This window comes from Lepidochelys kempii, chromosome 3 (genome assembly GCF_965140285.1).
Source record: "Lepidochelys kempii isolate rLepKem1 chromosome 3, rLepKem1.hap1, whole genome shotgun sequence".
NCBI lineage: Eukaryota > Metazoa > Chordata > Testudines > Cheloniidae > Lepidochelys > Lepidochelys kempii.
The window spans coordinates 65,162,081-65,176,637 of record NC_136382.1 but is presented as its reverse complement, the minus strand read 5'-3'; the positions used below and the strand labels follow the sequence as shown (position 1 = coordinate 65,176,637).

Below are 14,557 nucleotides of genomic sequence, written 5' to 3'. Positions count from 1 at the left end.
GTTAGTTTATGGAGGATGCTTACATGCATTCCTTGGCAGTTCAGTGGTAGTCCAAGTGGCATTCTTGGAACTTTCCCCTGATACATCCGTGAAATGCTCTTTTTTGACTGAGCACCCTTCTTTTTCCAGCTATGTACCCACCCACCCTTTCAAACCCTCAGTAACACAATAGAGATTAACTACTATTGCATAACATACGAATTCCAGACTGGTGCAATATTCATCCATTTTTATCTTGTGTAATAGTTTTTATAGCAGTGATAGTAAACTTTCCAAAGGGATTCACTGTACTTCCACACATGAACACTTCATGTGCATTCCTATACATAAGCATGGTATAAGAATCTGTATGGAATGGAATGGGTACAGTACTGTGGTATTTGTATGTTCTGGTGAATTAGCTGCGGTTCAAGCAAAATGAAGCATAGGAGAATGAACGTCAGTAAATAGAAATTTCTATAAGAAACTGCACCCTAGTCCAGTGTGTAAACCTTCAACCTTTCCATTTTATTTTACAGTGATGGCAGAAAGAACTGCAACTGCCTAGAGACCTTCAGTCCTATTCCTTTTCTTACCTTACTGACCTGTTATAAAATTATATTAAAGACATTTACCTTCCTGCTCTTCACTTTTGCTCTGTAAGGGTGACTGCTCTGTAAGCAGAGTTGTCTCAGTCTATTGTGGGATCTACAATTATAAGGAAACTGAGGAAATATATTTGCATGGTCACAATTTTTTAAAAATCTCACCATGAATGTCTCTAGTTACTACTGTGATTTTCTGTAGGAAGTACACTAGATTTTATTGTTTAACTGAAGTTACACTACTCCATCCTTTTGTTCAATGGTTTCTGAGAAATAAACGTGGAAGTGAAGAGATCAGCCTCTGGGCACTTCTACAAAATACATTAGGTACCTATTTTGCCCTAGTTATGCTGCAGCGTAGAGGCTGCTACACAAATATACTAAGGGAATATTAAGTGCTAAATTTTAGGACATTTCGTATAAATCTTTTGAAATGATTAGTACTCAGACAAGAGCTGCGTTTGTATTTGAAGTTAAGACAACGATTCTGGCTCGTTAGAGGTACTGATATCATCTAGTCTAACTGGTCTCCTACACGTTTGTTGTTTTTTTTTTTAAATAGGTCAAGTCAGTTCATGCTACTTCATCTCATTCATCAAATTCTGTTGTGTTAGATATATAGGTATTTGTGTTCATAAAAATGACAAACTACAAAGCTCTGAAGAGCTTTATTCAGGACAACAGTAACCCCTACTGGATTGTGACGGTCTCCCTGGAAACCTACGCTGTAAAAGTATCTTGTACCACTTTGTGGAAAAGGCCTAGTCTGCATAACTATTATGCAGAGCCTATGTTTGCAGTAAATTTCTGTCATTTGCTGGACTAAACTAGAAACCCTGCAGAATTTACATTCAAGCTTCCTGAAAGACACATGTTCCTTTTAAATTCTAATTTAGAGCAGTGATGTAACAGTTATATTTACAGATACATTATGAAATCAGGCTTATGTAAGCTAGTTTACCTCACAGTTAACATTAAACTTTATCCTCTAAAGTTATTTTCTTGGCGTATACAAATATGAATGCACTCACACAAAAGTAACACTAACAAAATAATAGGACATGCCCCCAGATGAGTATAAGTGCTCTGCAGATAGTTCAAGTGTATTGGTTCTGTAGATGTGGAAGGAGTTAGGGAAATGAAAAAATCAGAACACTCTAGAAGTGACAACCACAAACTATTAAGTAGCCATTTTACTTAAAAGCAAAGTGCAAAAAATTTAAAAAAAAAACAGACCTCTTCACTCCTTGCAGTTAAATAAAAAAAGTATTTCAATATCATTCAATAGCAATCCCTTTTTATCCCAATGCTTTCTACATGTGTTCTGGTACCTTACTGGTCGTCTTTGCCTGGTGTATTTTTCAGTAGTTATGTTATCCTCTGGGCTCTAGTTTGCAAAATCCCATCTTTCCTTTTCTCAGTAGGTAATAAATTATACATACTACAGACACTGTAATCTTTACATAGTGTTCCATTTATCAATAGACAAATTCCTGCTCTCCTTAATAGTACAAAGATTAGATTGACTTTGGAGAACCAGTGTGATTTCCTGGTAGTCCTATATTAAAACTCCCACTCTCCACATGCTCTGTTTGACCCTCTTCCTTGTTCACTTGAGACACAGTACTTCTTCACACTTGATTCATTTAATTGAGGCATTTAACCAAGTCTGATCTTTAGGTAAATTTGAATACCACTTCTGCAGTCATAGTGAGAACTCTGGGTACCAGCTCTGCTGGGGGAAGGAAACCTATGTTTCCCAGATTGCTCTTTCAGACCAAAATACACTCTCTTACACTATCAGAGCTTTGGATCAGAGTCCCTCTGTTCCTACCTAAGAAGTTTTTATGGTATCCTGGGAAACTGAGAATATAAAGTGCATGCAGGAAAGAGAAATGCTGCATAGAAAACCCCCACTGAAGTCTGAAGGTATATTCAACCTTGTGAATTCATTTGCTTAAAAAGCAACTAATTTTATTTTGTACGTGGCTGCTTTCATACAAACTGTATCCTTGATCGCTTAATAGCATAAAGATGGAGAAAATAATATTTAAAATATAGATGGTGAGTGAGTGAGGCAAGAGATGTAGGAGGCTGTTGCATATGCCAGAAGTTACAGAGAAGGCTCTTGATGGAAGTAGCAAGATTCTGGGAATGGACAAAGGCAGGCTGTACTAAGTGAGCAGAGGGAACAAGAAAGGGAGTAGAGAGAACTAAGAATCTCAAAGCACTACACAAACAAACTTTCAGTATCTCTGTGAGGTACCTACTGTTCACCAGCTCTCTCACATGGAGGCACAGAGGTACAATGAACTTGATCTTCAGAAAAAAGAAAAGGAGTACTTGTGGCACCTTAGAGACTAACCAATTTATTTGAGCATGAGCTTTCGTGAGCTACGAAAAACAAGGGTAGGAAAAAACAAGGGGAAATAGGCGACCTTGCATAATGACTTAGCCACTCCCAGTCTCTATTTAAGCCTAAATTAATAATATCCAATTTGCAAATGAATTCCAATTCAGCAGTTTCTCGCTGGAGTCTGGATTTGAAGTTTTTTTTGTTTTAAGATAGCGACCTTCATGTCTGTGATTGCGTGACCAGAGAGATTGAAGTGTTCTCCGACTGGTTTATGTTACAATTCTTGACATCTGATTTGTGTCCATTTATTCTTTTACGTAGAGACTGTCCAGTTTGACCAATGTAAATGGCAGAGGGGCATTGTTGGCACATGGGAGTGGCTAAGTCATTATGCAAGGTAGCCTATTTCCCCTTGTTTTTTCCTACCCCCCCCCCCCGACGTTCTGGTTAAACTTGGATTTAAACTTGGAGAGTGGTCAGTTTGGATGAGCTATTGCCAGCAGGAGAGTGAGTCTGTGTATGTGTGTGTGTCCCCGGGAAAAAAAAAGGGGGGGTGGGGTGAGAGAGCCTGGATTTGTGCTGGACATGGCCCACCTTGATTACCATGCACATTGTAGGGAGAGTGGTCACTTTGGATGAGCAATTACCAGCAGGATAGTGAGTTTGTGTGTGCGGTTTTTGGAGGGGGGTGAGAGAACCTGGATTTGTGCAGGAAATGGCCCACCTTGATTATCATGCACATTGTGAAGAGAGTTGTCACTTTGGATGGGCTATTACCAGCAAGAGAGTGAGTTTGTGTGTGTGTGTGGGGGGGTGAAGGGTGAGAAAACCTGGATTTGTGCTGGAAATGGCCCAACTTGATGATCACTTTAGATAAGCTATTACCAGCAGGACAGTGGGGTGGGAGGAGGTATTGTTTCATGATCTCTGTGTGTATATAATGTCTGCTGCAGTTTCCATGGTATGCATCCGATGAAGTGAGCTGTAGCTCACGAAAGCTCATGCTCAAATAAATTGGTTAGTCTCTAAGGTGCCACAAGTACTCTTTTCTTTTTGCGAATACAGACTAACACGGCTGTTACTCTGAAACTTGATCTTCAGAGATGTTGGCCAAAATTTATGATTAGAATTGCTCAAGTTTTGGATGTCCAACTTAAGACAATTTCCAGAGGCCTGATTTTCAGCACTTTTCAAAAGTCAGGCCCCTTAAAGGTGTCAAGCTGAGCACCCAGAATCATTAGTCATTTTTTTAAAACATTGGTTATTTAAGTACCAGCTGCTTCCATTGAGAGTGATGGGGGGGGAGGGGAGAAGGTGGACTGTAAGGGTTTAAGTTCCAATTTTTTTAACTGGATTTTTTTAAAAAAAATTTAAAATATAAATCTCTTGAAAGAAAATCTTTGAATTTAATACACAATGTATTTAGGCCTAAATTATACCTTCAAAAATTCAAATAAAAATAAATATGCTGAATCCAAGAGCATTTATCAAAAATGTAATTTAAAGGCTGCTTTCTACATAAAGAAAGAATCTGGGGAAAAACAGCTAAGTTTTGAGGTCAAGCTTTCTAAATATGGTACAATAGGTCAGCCTAAGTAATTTAAGAGAGTGTGTCATCTTCATCAGGATTTAGGGGAGTAGGATCTCAAGTGCCAGTCACTTTCACTTAACCATATTTGAAAACTTTCCCAGGCTGACCTGAAAGAATAATTTAATTCACTATAGTTAATTCCCCTGTTTTAATAAATCATTTAATTGTGAATGTAAACCATGTTTTGATGAGACGTTTATATATCTAAACATTTAAGTTTGATCTGTTTAAATTGTATATGTTGCAGTGTTTAAATTTAGTTACCATCCTAATGCAGCTTAACACAAATCATGAAAAAGATGCTTTTTTCTAGTAAATAAGCAACATCATTCACAATTTTCTAACCTACTAAAAATGCACAGCTAATAAGAATGTGAAACTATTAAGTTATATAATTGCTTAAATAAATATAGTTATAGTGTAGCAAAAAGATGTACCACATCTCATGTAAAGGGTCTATTTAATTGTAAATCAACATGATTTAATGGTTATAGCAACCTATGAGAATGCATCTTTCTTTAGAAAATAGCTCAAGTACAAATGAAAAAGTTGATTAAAAATCTCTGATTTAAATGGAGGTTTTCCACTTGGTGACATAAAGCCAATTCACCCTGTTAGAAGTGTTCCGCACTCGTGAAAAGTCTAGGCCATAAGTGATATGCCCAAGGTCACATTGTGGTTAAGCAGAAGAGACAGGCTGTCACTTCAACAACTATTCCTGAGGACATTCTGTACCAAAGAATTAAAATGTTCTGCACTATATTTTAAAATTCTGCAAATTTTATTTGTCAGATAAATGTGGAGGCTCCAGCGTGGCATTGAGGAGCACAGGCCACTGGCTGCACAGAGGTGGGAGATCACTGTGCAGCTCCCCCTGGGACACGGACTCAGCAGTGAGGCTGAGCCCAACCCTGTCACACCACAAGGACCAGGCCTGCCCTAGAAACACCCCAGGGCCCTGCTCCTCTCTGCCAGGTGGACCAGGTGTGGACAGGCAGGCTCAGCAAGACAGGATCCAAGCATGGAGGGGCTGAGTGTGGGTTGAGAGGGTTCTGTACGGGGCAGTTTGGGTGTAGGCAGCTCAGTGGAAGATCCAGGAGCAGGCGAGGATCTGGATTACAGGGGCTTGTTGGAGGGTTCTGGATGCAACGGTAATGGGACTTTGCAGGGGGGGTCCATGTGAAGGTACTTGGGGCTCAGCGGGGGAGGTTCTGGGTGGGGAGGGGAACAGAACTCAGAAGGGTGGTGTGGGAGGCTCAGTGGGTAGATCTAGATGCTGGGGGAGTGGGCCTCAGTGAGATGGGGATCCAGGTGCAACTGGTTGGGGTGGTGAGGCTTGGTAGGAGGGTCTGGGTATGAGGGAGTCTGGATGCATGGGAAGCAGCTCCCTGCACAGTGATCCCTCCACCTGAGGAGCAATGGGTGCAGAAAGCGCAGGGGAAGAGTTTGTAGAGCTTCCTACAGCCAGGGGGAGAAATTTGGGGTGGGTCTGACATGGCTCCAGATGCCATGCATGGGAAGAGGAAGTCCTGTCTCCCCAGCCCAACCGGGACTAGCAGCTGAACCCAGTGCAGAGTAGGAGCCACCAGCCAGATCTTCCCTAGTCCCACTCCCTACTGCACAGTGATTTACCTCTGTCAGCTGCCCTGGGCACCCGAAACATACTGCTGGGGAGGGTCTCATGACCGCTCTTGTGGCTTCCCTTTGCTTTCCCATCAAAGCCATTTTTCTGCAGGGAAATAAAGAAATCGGCCGGGGACATAAATTCTGCAAATGCGCAGTGGCACAGAATATCCCTAGGGGTAAATAACTCTCTCTCTCCGTTGATTAACCAATATAATGGATCCCACAAACTCTTTTGACAGTTAATATTTTACTTTTAATGGTGTCAACAATGCATTTTTGTTTAGATGCTTAAAAGCAAAAGTATCTCCCTATATTTAACTCATGAACAAACCTATTAGCTTCAATGGGACTTTTCTAGTACATAAAGTTCAACATACACAACTGTTTGAATGTTTTTAGACTGTAAAACTCCAATATGTAGACAACCCTAATATGTTTACATTTGAACATCTTTTTGTGCTGAGTTAACACTAAGAATGCAACAAAACAAAGAAAGGAAGTTAGCTCTAAGACTGACCATTCATTCTGGTTTATTCTTGTGCCAATGCATTTTAACAAAGAACACAGCAGTACTGTAATGACCTCAATCCTCTGCAATATCAATATCTCAGAAGATGAAACAGCAACCTTCACTTTTATTTCCACTTTGTCACCATCTAAAATGTTCCCAGAAAATAGGGATTTTTAAAATGAGATTTATTCCCAAGGGAAAAGGTGTTTTTTGGTTGTTGTTTTAAGTGATTGAGCCTGCAACCTCTGTGTAGGCAGAACTCTTGGGAATTTCTTTAATAATTTCCCCATAGTAAGAGAATTGACACTGTCACCATAATTTCTTTATATTTCATTATATTTAAATATATATATTTGCAGACCGTAATACAGATTTTTTATCTAACCATTAAAAACCTGAAAATCCATCATTAATAGTGTTAAAATCAATATGTAACTTGGAAACTACTGCACATATTAATCTTAAAGCAGAAAGCTATTACATTACATTTCAAAACCACGAGAATAATTAGGCCACAATCCCTTAAATCACTTGTCAAATTTACTTGCTTAAAAAAAAGTCATGCAGTTTGCACATAAATGGCTTATCAGTACTAGTTAATGAAAATTGGTACCACATCCATAATCTCTACTATAAAGAAAAAATAAATTTTTATTTAAAACCACCATCCAGCATTGCCTATAAAATTTAAAGTAGATAAATCTAGAGAGAGCACACATTTATAAATAATCTGACAGCAAAACCAACATGTCTTTGTTCAACAATCATTCTTAATTATAAAACATAGCTTCAATTTGCACATGCCCTGAATCTAAAAATTTTAGAAGTCTCTTCCATGCATAAGACTTGTAGAATAATCAGACTTTAACTTTCTAAATCTTTCACCACACTATTAAAATATCATGACTAGTTTGTTCAGATGTTAGATGTTTTCTCATACATAATTTCAGAGAACTCAAACTTGAGACACATTTCACTAACATGCCATAAAACTGAGCTCTGCAAAAGAGGAAAATGCTGTCCAATGAATGCTTTGGGAAAAAATTTAAATTACTATTTTTAAAGAGTTACAGTATAAATACATCTATTAAAATAACCTTTATCTTAATCGTTCCCCATTTTTATTTCGATTTATATCGATGTCCAAATTTAACTGAATTCAAAGGGAGTCTCCATTGATTTAATAGGAACTGTAGTAGGCCTAGAACATAATTTTCAGCAGTCTTAAAGATTGCAAGTTTGTTGATTTGCTAATTTAAAAGAACTTGCACTTAAAAGAGCACTGAAAGCCCATTTGGGCAGAAAACATGTAAATCTGTTTGTAAAGTATCATATACGTTTGCTGCTATATACATCTAAATTTCATTTTGCCACACCAAAAAGTCACAGGTGAAACACCTGAATTAAGAATGTTATAAGAACCTAGCTCTACTTGCTTTACATAAAAACCTCGCTGCCGCAGATCGTTAGAAATAAGATGTGTGTAGACCCATAAAGACAGTCCACAATAAGAAAGCCCATGGGTCTCCGACAGTGTAAGAACACTGACAGCGATCAATAATTGTATCTATCAGCTGTGTTGGGATTATCATTGCTGACAAATTTAAAACTGATATCATCAAGGTCTCTTTTAAAAATGTCTTTTTAACCCTCCCAACCATCACAGTATACAAAATTAATTTGGAAGCTTGGAATTTAAATGTTTTCTTACCAAATGTTATTTTCCTTCATCACATGTTCAGAGTTATTATACGGTTGCTCATGAATACTCAGCTGCTGCAGAGATAAAAAAAAAAGCGTGTGTCAAGTTTTCGTCCTGTCAGTTTTGACCAGGGCCCTTTTAGTATCAAAACTTATGAGCAAATGACAACGGAGAATCTCAAAATGCAGTTGTACTCAGACTGATTTTCTGTTTGTGGAACCTTTCATTATATATACACCTACAAATGGATTTCTGGGGAATGAGAAAAGAGAAACCGTGTACTTACTCACAGTATGGATCTATAATGAATCCTGAAAACACTTGTTAGTTATAAAATTAGAGCTTTAGCTGGAAGTTTTGTTGCACTGAGAATGTTACTACCATGTGTATGTAGAACTTCAATGGCAGCTTTCGCCAGTACTGTATTTTGGTTTGGACTGATGGCTTCACCTATCTGTTAGGAGGGCATTATTAGCCGTGCTTAAAAGTTAAACTACCCAACAAGAAAAGATTTAAAAACAGGTGTTTAAAAATTCTGATTACTTTTGGAGTTTCTAATCTAGCAGTCATGCGCTGTTTTGTTGAACATATGAAATGTTTAGCTACCTAACAGCTGACTGGGCCTAGGAAGATTTGGGGAATTTTCTATCCCTGAATGGACAATGACAACTTATCCAAACTACACTTCTTATTTATGAGAAGCATACTAAAATTCTTCTAACTCCCAGCTTCACTTTGCTTCCCCCTCTTAAAGAAGATTAAACTTGTTATAATTAGATTACTTTTATGACAGCGATAGACCCTTTAATCGAATACTATTTAGCCTTTTTGATTCTTGGCTACTCATCCTCGTTGAAGCTTACCCCCTGCTTTAGGCCATATGCTCTTTCCTATGAAACCTCAATGACAACCAGCCCATTTGGAACTTTCAGCTGTTGCTTATATAAAAAAAAAGTTGAACACATTTAATACTGCATACTTTTTATTAAAGTCTGAAGGAATAAAATAGCCCTCCCACCAATTAAACTGCTTTGGAAGTAGTAATTAGGTGAAATTTAAGGAGTCAAAGCAGGATAAGCAGTGGGAAAGAGTAAGCTTTAGAAAACCCTGCAATCCCAAAGCATTTGCAACGTACACGTTTAAAAATTCAGAAGCACTTTTATAACTCTTATTCTTGTCTTCTGTGTACTATAACTATTTCTTATAGGAAAGGAAGACAAGCACCAACCACAAATTTTATAAAAAAAGAGATTTTAAAGATCAAATGCATTTTATAGTCTCTACAAAAATACCAAAGCATTTATTATTGGTCAAACATTTTAGGTGTGTATCAAAACAACACAACAGTGTCAGTCTAATGGTCATACACTAATAAATCTACTTGAAAGTAAATGGAAGAACCTTTTTTAAAGCAGGTGTCACCAATTTTCTCAACAATTCTATTACAGTGACTTTATCATACAAAAATGCTGATAATCATTGAGTCTAATATATGTTGGTACAATTGAGACACTTTTCCACTACTCAAACACTGACTTGCTGAATTTTTTAGTTACAGATTATGTGACTAAGATAGTCAATTAGCTATCCTTAATAAGCCATGTATGATACTGATATTTTATTGTACACGCCTCCAGGAAACTGCTTGGCTGGTATATATTTCAAATTATTATTAAACGTTATATATAGCTGTAGTACCTACAGGCCAATGATATTGAGGCCCCATTGTTCTAGGCACTATACAAACATATGGAAGAGGACAGTCTCTCAAATAACCAGTACAATATAGCTTGTCACGTAACTAACAAATACTATCTTGTAACACAAACTATTTTGCATTTACTAAGTAACCATGAGTTTTAAAGAATTTTTTGGTAGTTGCACAGTAAGTTATTCAGACACTAATCGCACTATTATAATACTTGTAACTGACTTTTGGAAAGGCATTGGAGTTTTTGGTTTTTTTAATCTGTAAACTGAATCTAGTTTGCTGTGATCCTTCATCATTAGAGTAGGAGAAGCTATCATAGGTCATTAGTTTTAAAATACATTTATCAAAATTGTGTGTTCTTCCCTTTGCCTTATTCTCAAAATTGTGCATACTGTACATTTAAAACAAATATCAGCATTCGTGAATGTTGCTGATTTCAAGCTATCGAAGTTAGTCTTAAAACAAATTAGTTAGTTTGAGAATACCACAAGCTGCAGGGATAAAAATCAATTGCATTTAAACAGTGACAACTGTCAAACTAAGTTTATATATTTTTACACAATATCTTAGTTTAAGAGCTTCTTTATGTACATAAAAATGCTTATGAAAGGCATATAGCTACTAAAATTTTCATTAAAAGCAAAAATACTCTATATACCAGACCAACTTTATATTACATTATGCTAAGTATTGTTTAAGAATGTCGGATAAAATAATTGACATGCTCAGCCAAAAAGCAGAAATATTAAATTAAGTCTTAAAAGTTCAAAGTGAATCTGTCCCCTTTCATTTAGAATCTGTTTACAAAAGAAATCTCCTTAGGTTATCTGTTGCTACCCTTTGATATGTGCCATCAAAATTAAATAATAGGCAATATGATAAAGTCCTTCCTTACATATTTTGCATAAATATTTAATCCAAGTGTCACTCATAGGCAAATGTCAAGCACAAACATGTATAGAATTATTTTTAAAGGTCACCTGTTAATAGTTTTAAGAAGCTGTAAAATTAGGTCAGATCTCAAAACATGATGCACAGTGTAGATTACTGCAGTATTGCCCAAGGATTGCAAGTTTCAAATAATAAACATTAAGTTTCATGTGCCAAATTCTGCCTTCAGGATTTGTCAACATTTAATTTACTATGGAAAATCTACTTTATAATTAAAAGCAATAGTTTAGATGTGATTTTTCTGAAGCTTTAAGCATAAATCATCACACTTGATTTTTAATTGAGGTGTACACTTTCATGTAATTTTTGTTTATAATCTTGCAGTATTTTAGTGATAAGGGAGAACCTAGCGTTCGCCTCTGTTCTTTTGTTTGCTAAGTTTTTTTATTAAAGGAAATCTGTTTTCCCTGTGGAATCTATATATTCTTATATGGTGTTTCACAAGTTGCCATGTGAATACTTATAACCAGACTCTAAACTGGACCCTGTTCTATAAAAAACAGAATGTTTTCCGTGAATTAATATGGTATGACTACTTCCAAGCATTTATTTCGGAGTTTTATCATTAAACAACAAATTTCAGCACAACAGTAATTCTTTGTAAGAACATTTATTGAATTATTTAACAGTTCAAACTGAGTTTATATGCAGTTTATATTAAAAAAGCATCCTATTTTCACTTAAACTGCCATCAAAAAGAACTTTACAAAAGAGTAAGAGGCTTATTGAGGTTGTAAGTTTCCCCTAACATGTAAAACTACAAAGTATTTGTGCATGCTCACTATTTTAGTTGCTTCTTTGCACAGAGTTGTTAGGAGCTTTTTAAATCTGCAGGTATTTCTTCTCAGGATACCTAAGAACAAAACTGTAATTAATGAATAAAGCTTCTTTCCCAAAAAAATTGAGGCAGCTTTTGTTGGATCATATCTCTATTGGTAAATTTTATATGCTCTTGCGGTTTGGGAACATCAAAGAGGATCTTTTTTCATTTTAGATCTTGAAAAATGTTTCAAATAACTATTGAGAGCAAGTTCCAAAGAAAAACAGGTGCAGGGAAGGGAGGGAATAGCAGCATGTTTCTTATGTACAGCCCAACACCATGCAAAATTGCTCAATGTTTCAGGGTAACAAAAAATAGTCATTATCTTTACATTACATGGAGGCATATTCCCCACATGGCACAAATAAATCTGTTGTTTCTCTGGGAGAGGGGAAGTGAGCATGGGGGTAAAGCTTAAGTCTACATTTCATGCATAATGACAGGTTTAAGAGTAGCAGCCGTGCATAGCTACTGTGCCTTGCCCTGCTTCCATAATGTATCTTCATACATCAGAACTAGAGCTGAGGTTTGTTAACCTGGGGTCTGCGTTCATCTCGTATCTGTAGTGATATCCCTCCATGTGATCCCTACATGCATCTCTGATATTGTACATCCACTTTTTGATTCCTTTTCGGTTCAAATACAAAACCAGGAGAAAAATGGCTCCAATGAGAGCCAGCACTATCCCTAAGAAGACATAGGACGTTTGCAATTGGGACTGGATGTCTACAGGCACAGAACAGTCCAGGTCTGAGCTGTTGGTCTTCACCAGGGGTTTGTCCCGCATCTTGTCAGGATAAGAGCACTTCAAGGCCTCTTTCCCTTCCACCTGGTCGCTCTCCCTGAGCCAGCTCACAAAGTGCTGGAGGCAGCAGTCGCAGACCCAGGTGTTGTGGCCCAGGCTGATCCGGTGGAGCGCGGGCAGGCTGTGGAGCTGGGAGATGGTGGCGTTCCTCAGGCACTTCAGGGAGTTGTGGCTGAGGTCAAGGCTCTGAAGCTGGGCCAGGCTGAGGAAGGCCACGGCCTGCAAGCTCATCAGGGAGTTGTTCCGCAGGTCCAGGTGCTGCAGGCTGGGCAGGCAGGAGAACATGCCGGCAGGCAGGGCGATCAGCCTGTTGTCCGCCAGCTCCAGGCGGCTCAAGTTACCCAGCACCCCCCAGCCCAGCAGCTCGGCCAGGGCGGGCACCACGCTCTGGCTGTGGAGGGAGTTGCTGAGGTTCAGCTCCTCCAGGGGGCTGCTGGCGTTGCCGAAGGCCTCGGGACTCAGCTTGGCCAGGGCGTTGCCGCTCAGGTCCAGCTGCCTTAGGCTGGGCAGGCTGGCGAAGGCGCCCGCCTCCACCTGCTGCAGGTGGCTGCCGCTCAGGTTGAGGAGGCTGAGCTGCGGCAGGGGGGGCGAAAGGAAGGCGCCGGGCGGGAGGCTGGCGAGCCGGTTGCCCGTGAGGAAGAGGAGCCGCGCGTAGGGCGGCAGGTCCCGGGGCACCGCCGTCAGGTTCCTGTTCACGCACTTCACCGTCCGGGCCGCCTCGGAGCACTCGCAGGGCGCGGGGCAGGAGCCGGGCTGCTGAGCCGAGCCCCAGCCCAGCAGCACCTGCAGCAGCAGCCCCAGCGCCGCCCGCCTCTCCGCGCCCGGGGCAGCGGCCGCAGCGCCCCGCCGAGCGCGCCCCGCCATCCTCGCGCCCCTCTCCGGCTCGCCCGCGCCGGGATCCGGCCGCTGCTGCCCGCCGTGGGAGCCTGGACAGAAACTCTCCGCTCGGGGTCCGTTCCGCTGCCCCCGGGGGTGCAGGAGGGGAGCAAGGCAGCGCCCTCCCGTCAGCCGCGGGGCCCGGGGCGCCTCGCAGGTAGCCACTCGCTCCCCCTCTTCGGCGCGGAGCGGGGGGGAGGGGCGTCCCCTCACCCCCAGCGAGACCTGCAAGGAGCAAAGAGACGGATAAAGCGGCAGCACTTCGCCGGACCTGCGGAGCGCCCCTCCGCCGCGAAGGCAAGAAAAGGAGACTCCCCCCGCGCCCCAGCCTCACTCGTGTCCCCCACCCCGCGCAGGGCAGGGCAGCCCTCCGGCGTCGCTCCTTACCCGGCACAGCCGGGCTTCCCCAGCACCGGGCTGGAGACCCCCGGCTCCGCTGTCCTCTCCCAGGGAAGCTCCCCGCGCCGGGGTAAACCAGAATCCCCATCGGAACCAGCGCCCGCCCGGCCCATCGCGCGGCCCCTCCGGGCTGCCCCAGTCCAGAGGCGGCTGCGATACCCCGGACAAAGCCGCCGCAAGAGAGACCCGACTCCACCCGCGAAGTTGTGCCGAGGCGCGGCACCCCGCGCCGCCGCCGCCTCCAGCCTCACCTCCCGGCTGGGCGCCGAGCGAGCCCCGTGCAAACTCCGCAGCAACCGAGGGCGAGGAAGTGGCCGGGCTCCCCCGCCTCGGCGGCCACCACTTTCCCACCGGTCCCGCCCCCGCGCAGAGCCTCGCCCAGCCCCGCTGCCGTCACACACCAAGCGCGACTAGGGGAGGGGCTGGGACATGCCCCTGCGAACACCGGCTCCGCGTTCCGGGAATGTCCCCTGGCAGCCCGGCGCCATGGAGCCCCCGCGGGAGGTCCTCGCTTCCCCAGCTTGGTGCTGCTTCCCCACGTTTACCTTGGAGCTGAGCGGAGCCACGTGGGGCGCTCCCCCGTCCGGCCAGGGAGGAACTGACTGGATCCCTGCAGAGCAGGGCA

General features: G+C 41.6%; 1 protein-coding gene across 2 annotated transcripts; it reads right to left on the bottom strand.

Moving 5' to 3' along the window:
• Positions 1-10,803: 10,803 nt before the first annotated feature.
• TPBG (trophoblast glycoprotein) lies at positions 10,804-14,292 on the bottom strand. 2 transcript variants are annotated; one of them, XM_073336544.2, is made up of 2 exons: positions 14,184-14,292; positions 10,804-13,758 (listed from the first exon to the last, which is right to left on the bottom strand). In XM_073336544.2, exon 2 carries the CDS (start codon positions 13,519-13,521, stop codon positions 12,355-12,357), a length of 1,167 nt encoding a protein of 388 aa, XP_073192645.1. In that variant the 5' UTR covers positions 13,522-13,758; positions 14,184-14,292; the 3' UTR covers positions 10,804-12,354. The 2 variants fall into 2 exon arrangements, with proteins under 2 accessions (XP_073192645.1, XP_073192648.1); XM_073336547.2 differs by lacking the exon at positions 14,184-14,292 and adding an exon at positions 13,921-14,176.
• Between the last annotated feature and the right edge of the window lie 265 nt (positions 14,293-14,557).

Excerpts from the sequence above, each read along its gene's own strand:
- TPBG (XM_073336544.2), bottom strand. The coding sequence starts at position 13,521 with ATGGCGGGGCGCGCTCGGCGGGGCGCTGCGGCCGCTGCCCCGGGCGCG.